Source organism: Pseudorca crassidens, chromosome 2, assembly GCF_039906515.1.
Source record: "Pseudorca crassidens isolate mPseCra1 chromosome 2, mPseCra1.hap1, whole genome shotgun sequence".
Classification (NCBI taxonomy): domain Eukaryota; kingdom Metazoa; phylum Chordata; class Mammalia; order Artiodactyla; family Delphinidae; genus Pseudorca; species Pseudorca crassidens.
Genome location: NC_090297.1, coordinates 117609166 through 117628698, shown reverse-complemented (window position 1 = coordinate 117628698; position 19533 = coordinate 117609166). Strand labels below are relative to the sequence as shown.

At 39.6% G+C, this 19533-nt stretch overlaps 1 protein-coding gene across 6 annotated transcripts in view; it reads right to left on the bottom strand.

Moving 5' to 3' along the window:
- UAP1 (UDP-N-acetylglucosamine pyrophosphorylase 1) overlaps positions 1–19446 on the bottom strand; it is a 37639-nt gene extending 18193 nt beyond the window's left edge. For 2 of the 6 annotated variants that reach the window (XM_067728471.1, XM_067728472.1), the window contains exons 1-4: positions 18740–19046; positions 11228–11564; positions 3274–3478; positions 1001–1176 (exon numbers count right to left, since the gene is read on the bottom strand). In XM_067728471.1, coding sequence (XP_067584572.1) covers positions 1001–1176; positions 3274–3478; positions 11228–11564; positions 18740–18742 — 721 coding nt within the window. In that variant the 5' untranslated portion in view covers positions 18743–19046. Of the gene's footprint in view, positions 1–1000; positions 1177–3273; positions 3479–11227; positions 11565–18739; positions 19049–19228 lie in introns of those variants that run through there. The other 4 variants (XM_067728470.1, XM_067728467.1, XM_067728469.1 and 1 more) reach the window with 4 other exon arrangements.
- Between the last annotated feature and the right edge of the window lie 87 nt (positions 19447–19533).

The window sequence follows — 19533 nt, the reverse complement described above, 5'->3', positions numbered from 1 at the left end:
TTCATCCATCTCAAAAATAAAAATACATGAGTATTGATACCCAATGATTTGTTAAGAAACCAGATTAATATGAAGGTCTATGGTGATTTAAACTAAATATATGCAAAAGCCTCTTCTTTCCCCATCTATTTTTAGTGCTGCTTTAATGTACTTCTTCCATCAACAACCTCAGCTACAGCTTAAATGACAAAAAATTAGACAACTTCACAAAACAAAGCTAAAAATAGTAAACTCTTCCATTAATTAAAAAGAATTGAGTGGGGGGGAGAAAAGAGTTGAGATGAAATAAAAGCCTACACCTGCAACGCACCACTGTAAATACTGTTTTTATTTCCTTTCAGCCTTTCCTTCAAGAAGAGCTTCACAGAGATGAGAATCTGTTGACACATTTACTTTATATTATAGTGGGATCATACTTATGTTCACTATATGTGGCTACACAGGCAACACACTGCCCAATCCTAGGGATGCCATTAGCAAACTACAACTGTGCATGTAGCTCTGTATTTCCCATTCTCTTACTTAACCTACTGAAACTATTTCGCTTTGTCAATTAATATCTCCACACAATTATTTCAATACTGTTTAAGAATTAATGCTACAGGTAAACTATAATCTAGCCTCTTATTTTTTAAGCAGCCGATGGTTTCCAATTTTTCACTACAATGAACAATGTAGCCATGAACAATACTGTATATAAAATACTGGGGAAAGAGAATAAATACTCTGAATGCTGCTCAAATTGCTCTCAAGAGCAGACATCCACAGAAGTATAAAAGCATATCCATTTCACCCATGGGCATTTCCATTTTTTTTAATCATTGCCAAATTTAAAAATAATTAAAATATTAATTTTTAACATACAAATCACTGTATTAAAAAAATATATATCAAAACATAAAAAGCTACATATCGTAAATCAACCGTACTTCAAAAAAACAATTTAATGAGTTGTGTTACTACCACTTCTAGTCACCACTAAATAAGAATGGTTACAAACCTGGAGCCATAGAAACCTTGTTCTTCTCTTCCAAAATAATTTTCCCATCAAAACTCATAGCAGGCAGCATTCCCTGCTGAAAAAAGATTACATTCTCTTTTTTTAAACCAAAGTACTTGTGCTTTGTGAAGAATTCCTTTGTAGATTCCATTGTTCTGCCACTGGTCATTATATACCTTGCAAGAGAAAAGTAAATCTTCTAAGCCATAGCACTATGTGAATCAGGGCAAAGTCAAGTCTTGTCTATTTCCTAAGCTAAAGAAAATTTTTGAGAGCACTGTTTGTTTTCACTTCCTTCATCCTCTTCCTGGATAAGGCAGCATTAGCTGCTACCCAAGGGGAATTTCTTCCAGTAACTTCATCAATCCTTATGTATAAAATAAATCTGTAACAATATTAAAACATATCTCCTGCAACAGAAAGCCTACAACTGGCTCAAGTAAACATTTTAGAACTCTGAAAGGTGTATTCTAGGTTGAAATCTCCTATTCTAGTAATAGGGAGAAAAGGATAAATGTAATACATTCTAATTATCTCTTATGGTTCTTTTTACAAAAAAATTGAAATGGAATCTGGGCTCTGCTCACCCTTTATTTAAAATCATAAAAGTGTAATTATACTCTCTGTTGTCACAAAAATCCAACCCATGCCACTGTAGCAAAAGAGAAAAAAATTCTATCTAAAACCATAATTAGTGACTACAATAGCTTTTCCCCTTACTAAAATGTAAACCATATATAAGTAGGGATTTTTGTCTGTTTTGGTTCTGTCTCGGTTCCCAGCACCTAGAAGTAGGTACTCAATTAATATCTGTTAAATGAAGAACATTATATAATTTCCCAGCACAGTCAATATCTGTCTGATTAACAAATTATCCTGGGTATTATGAGTATTATGAACCCTGGGCACAAAAATTTTGGGCATCATGATTTAGATGACAAAAGAGGTGACTAAACTGTTCCACATAAGAAAAATAAATTCTGAGCTGTGAGGAGAAAGAAAAAGAAGAAAATCCAACATGATAGTGGGAGGCCAGGGCTGTAAGTAGAATTTTGGCCACTTAGAACACAGATGTCCTTCAAAAATCCCCAAGGGAATCAAAATGAAGAAAATAGTTCACAGCTGGCCAATACCATCCTTAATAGCTAGAAAAGCTGAGGAAATTACAAAAAGCCTATTTTTAAAGGCATCAGAGAGCTACAAAAGCAACATGGATTAGAACTAAAATTCAAGAGAGTGAGAATCTTTCAAAGGAGAGCTAAAGATATGCAGCTGCCTTTTCCTGGGGGTATTTGCTGATCTGGGGTAAAGGCTAGTGGTAGAGAATCTGAGCTTGGACCAGGCAGAAGGACAGAGAAACCAGCAGAGTTTCTGTTGGTCACCTGGGGCTAAAATAAGAAGATTTGGGGCTAAAATAAGAAGATTAGGGACTTGAGGGATTTCAAACGCACAGCTGGTTTCCCCCTCAAAACATGCTAACTTCCAAAGCTGCTCTGAGAAACAGATTCAAGAGCTAAATCAAAACCTTTTAAAAAACAGAGCAGAATTTCCTGTAATCTCTTGGTGTTTAGAAGATGAACACTGGCCGAGGTAGGCCCTGAGGACCTGGCATACTATCAGAGACTGAGAATCCCAGTTTGGCCCACAGCAGAGAAATCAATGGGGCTTTCAGCTGGTGTGTATGGGAGAAGGGTGAGGTTTCAGGAGGACTAAATAACCCAATACTTAAGGATATGAGTTTCTAGAGTGAGAGAACCCACCGAGTGCCCACAGCAGTGACTGAAAATAGATCCATACCACGTCGTCATGAAATTTCAGTTACTGAAGATAAAAAGAGACCCCAAATTCTTTCAGAGCAAAAGGGGAAAAAAAAAGATTGGGGATCAGAATGGCAATGGAGCCCTCCAAAGCAATGCTGAAACAATAGAGCAATGCTTTCAAATTTCAGAAGGAAACTGATTTTCAATCAGAAATTCTATACATAGACAAACTACCAATCAACATGAAGTTTCTAGACCGAGAGAACCCTCTGAGTACCCAAAGGTACTCAGGTAGGGATTAAAAGTTGGAGGTGGGTATATATTGCTCGTTAAGGCTACAGTGATTATCTATCTAGCTGTAACACATATTTTAACATATATAGTAAATTATAGCTCCCAAGAAAATCTGTAGTAACAGGAAATACATCTGCCTACGAATAAAGTACATAGGCATTTTGAATATTATAAACCAATACATGTTCAGACACTGTCCCATAATGAGGAATATCTTACCACGGAATGATGCATTTGTTGCCATGATATTTTTCAGCTAACTGTTGAAGCTTCAGGATACGCTCTGCTTGAATCTGAAAAAGTGTCTTATGGGATGGCAAACCAACATCATACATCCCCTTGGGATATGCAACACCAAGTCTTGTCCCCTGCCCACCAGCTAGAAGAAGAACTGCTACTTTGTTCTGAGAAATCTGGAAAAGTCCTAAAAAAGAAAATACGTGTATCACTCTATAATTCAACACTTTAGGATTACATATACAAAGGTAGCTGCAAAGAGTCACCCTATCTGCATAAGGCGTAAAGACAAGGAATTCACAAGTAATCATGGATGACTATCTTGTTGATAAAAACATTTTTATTATTAAAAAATTAAATTTATATAACCCAACCAAACACTAAACAATGAATAATATACTTTAATGAACTAATAATTTTTATTCTGATAAGGTTGGAAGGCAAAGACCAAGAGATGTTATAAATGTTGTACAAGCACTTGACAACTTATCAGATGTGGCAAGTTAAGAAAAAGATAGGATAAAAGCAGATCCCTAGGCTTCAGGATGAATGATGATGCTATTAAATTACCTCCAGCTGATCAATCAATCAATAACAATTAATCAATCAATGAGCATGTAAGTATACTAGACAAGCTACCATCCAGTAAATGTAAAGAAAAGAAACCCTGAGTTGGGAAAGCAGTGTAGTCCAGTGGTTGAGAAGCTGGGCTCTGAAGTCAGGACAGCTGGGTTTGAAACCCAACTCAAGTGAATGAGCTCAGGGGATTTGCCTGCAAAAGGGCGTCAGGAGACTTTGTGGAATGATGGAAATGTTGTATATCTGACTGGGGTGGTAGTTACATGGGTGTGTAAATTTGCTAAAAACTCATAAAACTAGTGCATTTTATTGTATGTAATTATACTTCAGTAAAATTTATTAAAATGTCTTCTTTTTTTTTAAATGGGCCATCTATTGCAGCTCAGAAGGATGTGACACAGAGTTTTTTTGAAACTGTAAGTGAAACTATAAATGTTATTAAGAGACAGAGGCTCTCACAGTTTGGATTAAAAAATAAAATAAAATAAAATCTTGCCACGTACCATTTCTAAGAGCTACCTCATAACTCTAAGGTAGACAGCTTCAGCACCAGAAGGTAGAGTAGCTTGTGGGAAGAGGCAACATAGAAACTGGATCTCTGGGAAGCTAGAAAAGCTGTAAAAGCTCAGATGTGATAAAGCAATGGCTGATGGCTTTTGTTCTATTTTCTGAATTTCATACTTTCATTAAAATTCTCAGAAATTCTATGAACAAGGCAGGCCACTAACCACAGTTGTAGGCCAAGCCAGAGGGGGCAGTGGTGGCCAGTATCAATTATTATTATTTTTTACATCTTTAAGGAATGCAGGTTTGTCTAATTTACCAGCTTTAGGCTTTATGTGTTTTTGATATATTGGGCTTTCCTAAAGCTAATATACTAGTACATTGTGAACTTAAAGAAATATTCTTAATAAATCCATTATAAAATCAGAACTGTCCTGATTCTACAATCTGTCTTTGCCAGTAACTAAGTACAGCCAAGGATGTTATGCAAGAACTTTCTAGCAATTTTTTCAATCAAAAACTGTAAAAGCACATTAGATATTTCCATAATTCTCACCTTTGATGTAAAGCTGCGAGCTAAGCTATCTGAGAATTAATTTTCTCTCTTTCTTCCTTGCCTATAACTAGATTGTCCTTGTCCTTTTCTCCATGGCATTTCATTGTACCTTATCAGAGTTTGAAAATAAAATACCAGGGGTAATGTTAGACTCCAAAATAGTAACTAAAAATCTAAAAGGCAGGTATAATTTTCCCTATTTTAGAGATAATAGGCTCAGATGAGTTAATGATCTTGCCCAAGGTCACACAACTAAAAAGTGTGAATCAGGATTAGAACTTGACCCCAGGGCCTATTCACCAGCACTGCACTGCCTACAGCAGTCTCTTATCACACCCAAACATTTAACAGATAAATTACATAGCACCATAATTTTTAGGGGTGTAAACTGTCCTTCCTATTTCCTTCTTGCCCTTCCTACTCTTTTCCACTGAATTCATGAGAGGTTGTGCTGCCTTTTCTTATCTATCTTACCCATCACCCTACATGGAAAAGCTGCTGAGCCGGGAAGAGCCCACATTCTCCAAACCTTGCCAAACACTGAATTTCTAACAGCATTCCAGCTCCGTGTTGTGCTTAAACACTCCCCACAACCACCATGTAACGAAGACTGGCTTGAGATGAAGTAATCTGAAGGGAAGAGGGAACCATATAAAGCAGTTTTGAAAACCATTTTACATTTGGTTATTCCTTGAGTTATGAAAGAAACTATGGTTTCTAGGAAATAAATTTAACTCTGCTGTCACTGACCCAAAAAGCATTATTTTAAAATACAGGTCCACAATTCCTTACCTAAACCAGATTTATTTCAGAATTTTATTTCAGAATGCAGAACTCTTCAAAATTTAGAAAAGGAATATAGTACACAGACAATATGTTGTATTTTACCCCAGCAGATCTGAGACAGTACCTTATAATCACATTAAGTGGGATAAAAAAAAGTTTATTAATAGTCTCATGTCTGTTCAGGTCAGGTTTTGCACCATTTTAGAATGGCAGATAAATAACTTCAGTCTGTCTGGACCCTCACATACCACCAAAGGTGCTGGAATCAAAAATATTTCTAAACATGTTCCCAAAAAGTCCCAGATAAATATTCTGGACACAAAGGTCTTTGTTTTCTTGGTACTATTTATTTTCTTTATAGAGCACATGTGTTTTAAGTTGTACTGTTAATATGGCTCTAATCATCCTTCCTGCCTTCTTACTTTTTTACCTTCGGGATCCAAAAGTAAGTTTCTTCTCTCAGCTCCCTTACCTGTAAAAGGTAAGAGCCATACTCCCAGAGTCAGCTCCACATCTGAGCTCCTGCTTGCCAGATGGCCAAGCAACACCAACCAGCGCTTTCCACAGATTCTTACTGGTTATCAAAATATCACTGTATAACCTTTTCTCTTCCTTGGATCAGTTCCCTAAACTATTGCTTCATTCCAAATTTCCAAATGTTTCCATTCTAAAGCTGTGCTAACCAACAGCTGATAGTGGTCTCTTTCTTCATTGAAATAAATGGTATGTGTTTGTTTCCTAAGTCCCCGACAGCCATACTTTCTCCAATTCTTCTTTCCATCTGTGGACCTGATAACCCATCTAATCACTATGTCTTAAAAGTAGCATTGAGACCATGCTTGCCAGGGGTACATTTCCAGGCAGATCTACATTTACATCTCATCTCCATCTAGCCACAACTATTATAACCAATTATAATACAATCCATAAATATTTGTGATAAAAAGGTGTTTCTGCATTAACTTCTTCCTGCTGTATGCATCTCACTTATGAACAGACAGAGAAAAACAAGAGGAAAGAAAGCAGTCCCTAGAGTATCAAAGCCAGCTTCAATTCAAGAACTAAATAAATGTAGCTACAGCTGTTGTTAACAATACCAAATAGTATGGGGCTGAAGTATTCATCCATTTCATCTGTGTTACTACAATAAAACTGCAATGTTTATCAAAAGTGTGTAACACATAAATTAGTACCTGTCTTATAATGACAGATAAAATACTTCTTGAAATTAAGCAGGCCAATAAAATTCAGTAAGCCTTTTAGTTACATGGCAATATACATGATTTCAAACTGTATGGGTCATAACATAAATTTTATACAGGCAGCACTGCACCTATTTGAAAAATGTTAACTGATTATAAACGTATTTAACCCATGTGACAATTAGGAAATTATGAACTTCTATCCCAAAACTTCTGCAAATATATGGGAAAAAACCTGAAAAGTACATTACTATATCATCTTTTCATTACAGGTCACTAGAGTTAATTACCTTCCCACAGAAATCAGGACCTAACACACACTAAATCAGAAGTTTAAAAATAAAAAAAAAAAATCAAGCCAGAATGAGCCATTTCCAGGGCAGGGGTATACCTCTCTCCTTGGGGAGTCATGCATGTTAGCCCAACAGAGTCCGAGCACTTTTCCTGATAACATTTACAACAAACAGAGGGAAGAGTTTACAGTGGCCTCTCACAGGTCAGCTGCTTCCTGGATAACTTCCTGCTTGGACTAGCTCCTCTCATACATACTCTTTGATTTGGGCACGTGCCTGAAACAAGGAGGTTGGCACAGGTGCTTCTGATGTAGAGCCTTCCCAGAGCTTTCTATCTAAACTTTCAGCACTCCTGGACAAGGGGTGGGGTAAACAGGCTATTCAACTGGTGGAAATGAAGAAAGACTATACACAAGAGAGGAGATATTTTAAGTCTTTAATTTTTAATCACATTTTACAGGTGAAACAATTATTTTATGGATTAACTACTTCCCCAAAATATTAAGCACAAAAAGTAGACTAATAAGGGAAATCTCTCTTTGAACTGGTTTTAGATACTGGGGGATTATTGTGAATTTCATTAGGTATAATAATGGCATCGTAATTAGGAAGAAAATGTCCTTATACTTAAGAGACGTATACTGAATTTTATGAGGGTAAACATAATGTTTGCAAGTTGCCTTAAAATACTACAGCAGAGAAAAATGAAAGAGGGATAAAGCAAAATTAACAAAATTTTCATAATTATTTAATTAAGGTAATGCATATATAGAAGTTCATTATACTATTTTTTGTCTCCAAATATCTGCTTCCAAATATGCTTGAAATTTTTCATAATAACGATTTCTGGAGCAGGCTACAAGACTATACATAAACTATAATCCTAATGTATGTGTGTGTATATAAGAAAATACTATAAAATACTACTAGCGAGTATTTATCTCTAGATTGTGGGACAGCAGAGATTTATCTTTTTTCCTTTGTAATTCTTAGTATTTTCCAACTTCTCCAAAATAGGTATGTGTTACTTTTAAAATAAAACAAATCTGTTAGAAATATCACTGCACTAGATTTCAGGAAATGTAGAGGAGGATAATGTCATGAATACATTTTTTCTAAACAATCCATTTACTTTTCTACAATGCTATATAGATTAATTTTTTAAATGTCTCACAGGTAAAAAAAAAAAAGGCTAACACTGAATATTAATTTCTTATTATAACACAGAATTACAAGATTGTTTTGTGTTCAGTTTAAGCATGCATTTCTTTTAATGAAGAACGGGATTTTTTTTTAAGCAAATATATTTTCCCAGTGTGAATATCTTTTCTAAAATGATATTCTCATTGAAGCTTCTGAACTACTTCTTCCAAGACCTCAGTTTTGTAAGATAGAGGTTTTTCAGTTACCACTCTACATTCCATTTTCTACAACTGGCCAGAACACTTCAAGAATTAAATCAAAACAAGATCTCTCTTCAATAAAAAGCACAGTGGTAGCTTACGTATTTATCCTTCACCAATAATTTTCCACCCTAGGTGTTAAAATGTCTAAGGTCAATAGCCACCAGACACTTTGAAATTATTGTACAATGCTTTTATTTCCCCTATCCTGGGGCAGTGGGATGGGGGCAGGCGCAGTGGGGGCTGGTGGGGGAGGTTGTCTTTGATACAATTATCAGGAATTTCCTACTATCTGAAATAAAGCATTGGAATCTTTGCAATGGCAATCTCTTTCCTTTGATAACTTACTGCAGAAACTTCCTTTTGTTATGAATTTGCACACATATGGCAGTTTCTACCTAATGAAAATGTTGTTAACGCCAGTTAAAAAGTCTCCCTCTCCACCCCTACTTCTTAAGCCACAAATAAATATTCTTCCCTTGACAGCAAGCCAAAAGGAAGCTTGCTTTGCACCTTCTTATACTAGACTTGCTTGTAACAGTTCTGGATTTTAATCTAAATGAGAAGTCATAAATGTGGACTTTTAGTTCCACAGATTCCAACAAAAAGGCCATAAAGAAGAGACTCAAACTATAGACTCAAACTATAGTCTTGACTGTTGCTCATGGTCCCCATTATACAAGGCCAATGCTTGGCTTTCCATAAGAGTTAATTCTAAGACTTTATCTCCATAAAATCACAAGGAGAAATATAGGCAGCTGGAATACCAGAGGGTAAGAAGAGGTCCTGTGTGGCTTTTGGTGAAACCCAGGGAGGGAGGGAAAGATTAATGAATCCAAAGTTAGTGGGGGTCACTACTGTCCTCCATTCAGAAGGATCCATCTGGAAGCCACTCTCTCACATCTTAGTGGCAGAGCCCTGTTCTAAGTAAGAAGAGAGGTTAGCCACTACCAAGCATTTTAAATATGAAAGGGCCTCCTTGAAGATCATCCAATTATTTTCAATGTTTTCAATCTTCAACCCCTTTTAAGTAAAACTTCATGTAAAGAGGTTTATTTGTTTATGTATCAAATACATAAAAACAGGTCAAAGTAGAACTGCTCCTGGAGTGGGGAGATGAAGGGGCTGGAGACCTACCTGTTTAGTATCTGTTCCCCCCTCTCCACAGTTTCACCAGCAGTTGAAACCCTAGAGGTCTTTGGAACAGTTTGAAAAACAGTAGATCTGTAAGCCCAGAGAAAGACATGAAGATAATGGCAGAGAAGAAGGTTCATAATGGCAGTTATGTTTCTTTTTTGGGGGGTTGCAGGGAGTGCCAAAAAGCGAAAGACAATAAAAATACCCATAGTGTGGTGCAAATTTAGACTATAAACCATATCTATAAAAGTAAATATGTATATAATCAAGTACTAGGTGGCAATGTGGACAAATAAAAACATAGATTTGATGAGGTTATGGGCAATTTCTCTACCGTAGTTCTGTTACTTTGATATTATTTTTGCGATAGAGTAATGTTTTTTTAAAAAGGAAAAAGTATTAGTCCAATCTGTTCATTCGACAACTGAGGAAATGAGGTCCAGATTTGACAACAGCATGTACAAACACTCAAGGGCCTGCAATATTTAGTCACTTTTACTTATGGAGGATTAGTAGATTATAAAAACCACAGTTCTTAACCCTACCAAAAAAAGCTAAATTTTAGCTATTTTGCCACTGTCAAAAGCACTCATTAGTACTAGTTATGGGGACAGATTTTATGATATGCTTTAGAGGAAAAAGCATTGGGGAAATTCAACAAACATTTATCGACCAACATATAACTGCAAAACACTGCTCTAAATATGCTATGTGACATACATAGACACCTAGGACACGGGTTGCTCTTTAAAAGTTTACAATGTAATGATGAAGATAGACATAAACAACCCTTATTATAAGAAAAAATGAAAGGCGAGCATGGACAAATAATTTCAACCTGGGACACTGACAGAAAGGTGACAGATGAAAGAGTATATGTGGTGAACCTTGGAGAATGAGTGTAAGTTTCCCAAGTGGCACAGCCACCTCACTGCACAGCTCCAGGAGACAGGTGGCGTCACAAGGTGATCCAGCTACATGGAGAAGGGGTAAAGGCCAGACCCAGCTAAGGACGAGCATGAGCAAAGGCAGGAAAGGCATACTAGAATGTTCAGAGAAAGGTGAATTACAGGGTCCAGCTGAAAGGTGTGGGGCAGTAGCAGTGGAGAGAAACATAAGAGACAAGATTGGATAGGGCCGTGTTAGGGAAGGGTTTTGGAGTAAGCTAGCATAAACTGAATCATTCAGCTTGTGCTTCAGGAAGGGAAATCTAATAGAAGTACGGACACTGAGAAAGGAAAGAGACTTAGAGGCAAATTATGACTTGAATGAGAAGAGCCTTGAAGCAGGCACCAGAAATGAAAAGAGAATGGAGAGACGGGCAACAGGAGCCACTGCGGCCTCTTGGCCACACAATCTGTCACTCTCAGATCAGTCACCTGGCTTAAGGTCTTAAGGAAGTGAAAATACTGTTACTTTAATGGTTTTAGTACATCTCATAATAAGCCTTAGAGCAAATCTTCCCAGGCTCAGTACCTTCACTTTCCCAGGCCTGCAGCTGATCGTGATCCCTGGTAGCACTGCCCAACACCTCTCGAGGGACAGCTTCCATCCGTGAGTCCACTTTCTCTGGCTGGGAAGAATGGTTAAATCCTTCAATGGCCTTTTGGAAAAAGAAGTTCAGCTCCTCAAAGTTCATGGCCTGGAGCTCTGTGAAAAGTTCTACCTGTTGGGCTTCTTCCAGCTCATTCCAGAACTGCAATAGATGTTCTTGCCCAGCTTTGGACAACCTGAGTTTGAGGTCATTAACATTCATAATGCTCTGGTAGCCAAGTTTTGTGATAACTGGGGTGTAATTTCTGCACCTGTAAACCTGAAAGAGAAAAGAAATGAATAGCAGGTCAAAGTCCAACCTTAAAACCTGAGATTTTTCCTGCTAAAAATAAGTACATTAAAAAAAAAAAAAGGGGGGGCTTCCCTGGTGGCGCAGTGGTTGAGAGTCCGCCTGCCGATGCAGGGGACATGGGTTCGTGCCCCAGTCCGGGAAGATCCCACATGCCACGGAGCGGCTGGGCCCGTGAGCCATGGCCGCTGAGCCTGCACGTCCGGAGTCTGTGCTCCGCAACGGGAAAGGCCACAACAGTGAGAGGCCCGCGTACCACAAAAAAAAAAAAAAAAAAAAAATCTTGGGAGTTCCCTGTGGTCCAGTGGTTAGGACTCAGCGCTTTCACTGCCAGGGCCCGGGTTCAATCCCTGGTCGGGGAAGTAAGATCCTGCAAGCCCCACAGCATGGCCAAAAAAATTTTTTAATAAAATAAAAAAAAATTTTTCAACCCTTGATGTTAAGGAAATTCTGCCTTTCCATCATGATCATACTCATAAGAGATCAAACTTGTAAGACAATGCTAATTATTCTTATATACCAGGCACTGCACCAAGTACTTTACCTACACGGTCTCATGTAATTTTCAACAACTCTATGACATAAATACTATTATTATCATCGCTTTACAGTTGAGGAGAATGAGGCACAGAGAGGCAAAGCAACCCGGCTGACTGGTGGAGCTAGGGTGTGAATGCAGACAGTCTGATCCCAGGGCTCTAGTTGCCTCTATACTACTCCTCTGACCACTAAGCTACTACTGAAAGAACACTTGACTGTTTAATATTTCAACCCTTCTTTTATCTCTAAGGACAGAAACACAGAATTCAGAATACAACAATATCAAGAAGACAGGAACCCTATAATTATAAAAAATACATTTTAGGGCTTCCCTGGTGGCACAGTGGTTGAGAGTCCGCCTGCCGATGCAAGGCACACGGGTTCGTGCCCCGGTCCAGGAGGATCCCGCATGCCGCGGAGTGGCTGGGCCCGTGAGCCATAGCCGCTGGGCCTGCACATCCGGAGCCTGTGCTCTGCGGCGGGAGAGGCCACAGCAGTGAGAGGCCCGCATACCGCAAAAAACAAACAAACAAACAAACAAAAAACCATTTTATTTAAAGAGCAACTTCCACAAAGAAGCAATAAAATATATCCACTGTCTTTACTATGAATTGAGCCCTAGGAGATTGGTCCAAGATGGTGGAAAAGAAGGAATGTGCGCTCACTCCCTCTTGCGAGAGCACCAGAATCACAACTGCTGAACAATGATCGACAGGAGGACACTGGAACTCACCAAAAAAGATGCCTCACATCTAAGGACGGGGAGAAACCACAATGAGATGGTAGGAGGGGCGCAATCACAATAAAATCAAATCCCATAGTCGCTGGGTGGGTGACGCACAAACTGGAGAACACTTATACCACAGAGGTCCACCCAATGAAGTGAAAGTTCTGAGCCCCACATCAGGCTTCCCAAACTGCGGGTGGGCAAGAGGAGGAGGAATTCCTAGAGAATCAGACTTTGAAGGCTGGTGGGATTTGATTGCGGGACTTTGACAGGATTGGAGGAAGTGGAGACTCCACTCTTGGAGGGCACACATGAAGTAGTGTGCGCATCGGGACCCAGGGGAGTGAGCGGTGAGCCTACGGGAGACTGAACTGGACCTACCTGCTAGTGTTGGACGGTCTACTGCAGAGGTGGCGGGGTGGGTGGCTGTGACTCACCACGGGGACAAGGACACTGGTGGCAGAAGTTCTGGGAAGTGCTCCTTGGCGTGAGCCCTCCAAGAGTCGGCCATCAGCCCCACCAAAGAGCTCCACTGGTAGGCTCCAGTGCTGGGTCTTCTCAGGCCAAACAACCAACAGGGAGGGAACCCAGCCCCACCCATCAGCAGACAAGCAGATTAAAGTTGTACTGAGCTCTGCCTACCAGAGCAACGCCCAGCTCTACCCACCACCAGTCCCTCCCATCAGGAAGCTTGCACAAGCCTCTTAGATAGCCTCATCCACCACAGGGCAGACAGCAGAAGCAAGAATGACTACAATTCTGCAGCCTGTGGAAGGAAAATCACATTCACAGAGAGACAGGCAAAGTGAAAAGGCAGAGGACATTGTACCAGATGAAGGAACAACTAAATGAAGTGCAGATAGCAAACTTCCAGAAAAAGAATCCAGAATAATGATAGTGAAGATGATACAGGACCTCAGAAAAAGAATGGAGGCAAAGATCGAGAAGATGCAAGAAATGTTTAACAAACTCCTAATAGAATTAAAGAACAAATAAACAGAGATGAACACTACAATAACTGAAATGAAAAATACACTAGAAGGAATCAACAGCAGAATAACTGAGGCAGAAGAACGGATAAGTGACATGGAAGACAGAATGGTGGAATTCACTGCTGCGGAACAGAATAAAGAAAAAAGAATGAAAAGAAATGAAGACAGCCTAAGAGACCTCTGGGACAACATTAAACACAACAACATTTGCATTATAGGGTCCCAGAAGGAGAAGAGAGAGAGAAAGGATCTGAGAAAATATTTGAAGAGAATATAGTAGAAAACTTCCTTAACACGGGAAAGGAAATAGCCATGCAGGTCCAGAGCACAAAGAGTCCCAGGCAGGATAAACCCAAGGAGAAACACACTAAGACACACAGTAATCAAACTGACAAAAATTAAAGACAAAGAAACATTATTGAAAACAACAAATTGAAGAATAAAAACCATATGATCCTCTCAATAGATGCAGAAAAAGCTTTTGACAAAATTCTACACCCATTTATGATAAAAACTCTTCAGAAAGTGGGCATAGTGGGAAACTACCTCAACATCATAAAGGCCATATACAACAAACACACAGCAAATATCATTCTCAATGGTGAAAAACTGAAAGCGTTTCCTCTAAGATCAGGAACAAGACAAGGATGTCTACTCTTGCCACTATTATTCAACATACTTTTGGAAGTCCTAGTCGCAGCAATCAGAGAAGAAAAAGAAGTAAAAGGAATACAAATTGTAAATGAAGAAGTAAAACTGTCACTGTTTGCAGATGACATGATACTATAGGTAGAGAATCCTAAAGATGCCACCAGAAAATTACTAGAGCTAATCAATGAATTTGGTAAAGTTGCAGGATACAAAATTAATGCACAGAAATCTCTTGCATTCCTATACACTAACAACAAAAGATCAGAAAGAGAAATTAAGGAAACAATCCTTAATTTCACCATTGCAACGAAAAGAATAAAATACCTAGGAATAAACCTACCTAAGGAGGTAAAAGACCTGTACTCAGAAAACTATAATACACTGATGAAAGAAATCAAAGATGACACAAACGGATGGAGAGATATACCATGTTCTTGGATTGGAAGAATCAATATCATGATAATGACCATACTACCCAAAGCAATCTGTAGATTCAGTGCAATCCCTATCAAATTACCAGTGGCTTTTTTTACAGAACTAGAACAAAAAAATCTTAAAATTTGTATGGAGACACAAGATCCCGAATAGCCAAAGCAGTCTTGAAGGAAAAAAAATGGAGTTGGAGGAATCAGGCTCCCTGACTTAAGACTATACTACAAAGCTACAGTAATCAAGACAATATGGTACTGGCACAAAAACAGAAATATAGATCAATGAAACAGGATAAAAAGCCCAGAGATAAACCCACGCACTTATGGTCAACTAATCTATGATAAAGGAGGCAAGGATATACAACGGAGAAAAGACAGTCTCTTCAATAAGTGGTGCTGGGAAAAATGGACAGCTACATGTAAAAGAATGAAATCAGAACACTCCCTAACACCATACACAAAAATAAACTCAAAATGGATTAGAGACCTAAATGTAAGACTGGACACTATAAAACTCTTAGAGGAAAACATAGGAAGAACACTCTTTGACATAAATCACAGCAAGATCTTTTTTGATCCACCTCCTAGAGTAATGGAAATAAAAAGAAAAATAAACAAATGGGACCTAATGAAACTTAAAAGCTTTTGCAAAGCAAATGAAACTATAAACAAGACGAAAAGACAACCCTCAGAATGGGAGAAAATATTTGCAAACGAATCAACAGACAGAGGATTAATCTCCAAAATATGTAAATAGCTCAAGCAGCTCAATATTAAAAAAAAAACTCAACCAAAAAATGGGCAGGAGACCTAAACAGACTTTTCTCCAAAGAAGACATACAGATGGCCAAGAAGCACATTAAAAGGTGCTCAACATCACTAATTATTAGAGAAATGTAAATCAAAACTACAATGAGGTATCACCTCACACCAGTTAGAATGGGCATCATCAGAAAATCTACAAACAACAAATGCTGGAGAGGGTGTGGAGAAAAGGGAACCCTCATACACTGTTAGTGGGAATGTAAATTGATACAGCCACTATGGAGGTTCCTTAAAAAACTAAAAATAGAATTACCATATGACCCAGCAATCCCACTACTGGGCATATACCCAGAGAAAACAATAATTCAAAAAGACACATGCACCCCAATGTTCATTGCAGCACTATTTACAACAGCCAGGTCATGGAAGCAACCTAAATGCCCATCGACAGACAAATGGATAAAGAAGATTTAGTACATATATACAATGGAGTATTACTCAGCCATAAAAAGGAACGAAACTGAGTCATTTCTAGAGACGTGGATGGATCTAGAGACTGTCATACAGAGTGAAGTAAGTCAGAAAGAGAAAAACAAATATCGTATATTAACGTGTATATGTGGAATCCAAAAAAATGGTACAGATGAACCAGTTTGCATGGCAGAAATAGTGACACAGATGTAGAGAGCAAACGTATGGACACCAAGGGGGGAATGTGGTGGGTGGCAGTGGGATGAACTGGGAGATTGGGATTGACATGTATACACTAATACGTATAAAACAGATAATAAGAACCTGCTGTATAAAAAATAATTTAAATTTAAAAAAAAAAGAATTGAGCCCTAAAGGACAAGCAATACACACATAACAATCAAGTGATATGGTAATGCTTTTTAAGAGCATTCCATGATAATCCAGCCAAATGTTAATAGTAATAAAAAATAGGAGAAAGAGGAAATATTTAATCTACTCAGCTAATACAGATAAATGCAAGAGAAGACAGGCATTGTCCAGAAAGAGTTCACAAAGGAAATATGATCTAGCTGTGCCTCAACGGTTGAACAGATTATATAGACAAGATTAGGAAACAAGCAGAGCCTGGTGGCCATGGTAAGTAAACATGTGTAGGATGGAGAGCAGTAAGAAAGTTCAAGTTTTATGTAGAATGATGGGAAATGATGTAGGTTAGGGCTAACCCATGAAGAGCCTTGAAAACTAAGCAAAGGAATTTAGACCAAACAGAGTAGGTAACAGGAAGCCAACACAGATTACTAAACAGGGCCGTTCCACCATGCTTTAGAGAGATGAGAGAAAAGAGCATGGCACAAAACAGACTGTAAGGAGGGACAACTAGAAGCAGGAAAACAAGTTAAAAGACAATTGCAGGTGTGAAAAACCAAAGAGCAACCAGATTTGTTGCAGAGGAAATAAGAGTGAAAGGGATAAATTTGAGACACACTGGGAAGAATCATCACTGCATTATAATTGCTTAGCTTAGATATAAAGGACAGAGGAAAAGTAGGTATCAAAGAAAAAGCAAGAATCTTCTCATGTAAGAATAGTAAAAGGCAATATACAAGGTAGTTGAGAGCAAAATTCTGGAGTTCAGCTGAATTACTTAATTTCCCTATGCCTCCGTTTCCCCACCTGTAAAGTGGGATTAATAATACTCTCTATCTCATGAGGACTATTAAACATCAAACACCATTTACAAACTCAGGTTAAGAGAACCTACATCTGTGGGTCCCTTGAAGGGGCAATAACAACAAACACTACCATATATATGGCAGCACGATTCTTATTGCTTTATAGATAGCTGCTAATCCTCAAAACAACTCTAAGGTACTGTTATTGGGATTACTTTACAGAGGAAGAAATTGAGCCACAGAGATAACTTGCTCAAGGTCCAAAACCAGTAAAGTGACGGAGCTAGGATTCAAACCCTAACATCCTAACTCCTAAATTCATGCTCTTAACCATCATGCTATACTGACTCTCAAGAGAAAGACTCTGTTATCTCCATGTGCATGTGCATGTGCGTATATGTGTAAGAGAGGGGTGGCAAGAGAAAGAGAAACAGGTGATTTGTACTTTATTCAAAAATACAGACACAGTTGATTTTCTTATACCTGACTCACTTTGCAAAACTGAGTTCATAAGCCAACAGAATGGAGAAAGGAAGAAAATGTACAGGACAAGTAGGAGAGGAACTTTACAGGATGAACCAGATATAACCACCTCCATGCCACAAAAATCGTATTATTTTCTCCATTAATTCTGATAAGAGGTGTGTGCGTGTGTGTAATGTGTAAGCAGTAGTGAATAAGAGAATTAGACAAGGATTTTTACTTTGACAACCAAAGTCTGAAAAAGTTGAAGATCTAGAAATTATGACAGAACTTGCTACGTGACATATTTGGCAGTAGCCCACCATTATCAAACATAACTTTATCAGAATTTAAATTCCAGTTTAAAAGATATTTAGTATTTCCCCCTCCTCTTCTGGTCTCCTTCCTACCTCTATCTCTGCAGCTATATTATGTCCCCCAAATTGATAAGTAACCTCTTAGAGCGTTTGAAAAATAGTCATGGGGAGGAGCCATAACCACTGAATGCTTTAAATCCTTCACAGCACAGCCTATTAAGTCTTTTTTAGCCCAAGCTAAGTGAGGCAACTCAGTAACAGTGAAGGAACAGAAACTGCCTTCTGTCCACACCTAGTTAATTTCACCAGAAAGCCCTTAAACTAAAGGCACTACATAATAACATACACACATTATCACAATCACTATTCCCTGATTTCAGATTTCATAAACCATGTACAAATAAATATAGCATAGGGTCAGGCCAAACTTAACAAAATCTTCGGGAAGCCATACAGCACATGTGTGCTCTGAACCCTCCAATCCCATGTTGCTGCTTGGCCAAGCCAGGGGAAAGCCAGAAATTTCAACCCTCTTCCATCATCAGTATTAAAACAAAACGGCAAGTAGGTTTTGTCCCACTCTCATGGCCCCCACAAGTATCTCCAATCCTTACCATCAACGCTTTCAGAGTCTTTTCCTCATATACTCAGGACACCCCAACTCACTCCCACCGCACAGTTCCAACGACTTGTCCCCACTGTAGGCCCCCCAAGCTTGGCAAAACTGTCCACAAGGCCCTAGCCTGAGAACCTCAAGGCCCCCATCCCGGGTCCAGGCGAGGCTCCACTCCCAACCTCTTGACAAACCCTTGATTGCAGACACTGCCCATGTGGGCGCCCTCATGCCAGCACTCCCAGCGGGGTCGCCGAGGCTGAGAAGCGCTGCGGGCCACACGGGAGCAGTGTGGGTGGGCAGCGCGCTCCTCGGCGTGTGCCAGGTTGCTGGCTCTTTGCACGTACGTGCGCCGCGTGTCCACGTCGCGCGCGTGGCCGTGGAAGCGGGTGCGTGGCTGCACCAGGCCCCCACCCGCCCCGGGTCCCGAGTCCCGCCGTCTCCTCCAGGGTGACAAGAGTAGACAGCGACTGAGCTGGGAGTCCCTCACCTCTCTCGGCGCGACCACAGCTCCGCCCAGCTCCGGCTCCTTCGGCGCGGCCACTCATCGGCGTCCAGCGCCCGCTCCGAATATATACTCTCATCCGTGGGGCCGGGGCGGCAGGGCGGGCCAGGAGCTGGGGCCAGTAGCTGGGGCCAGGGGGAGCGCCGGCCCCGGCCACCCCGCCCCTTCGTCGCCGCGACGAGTGGCTGCCCGCGCGGGGAGGAGTCGCAACCACCCGCCCAGACACGTCAGCGCCCACGGCGCAAGCGACGAGGCGGGCGCGGAGACGAGCGCCGCGAAGGAGCGGGGCG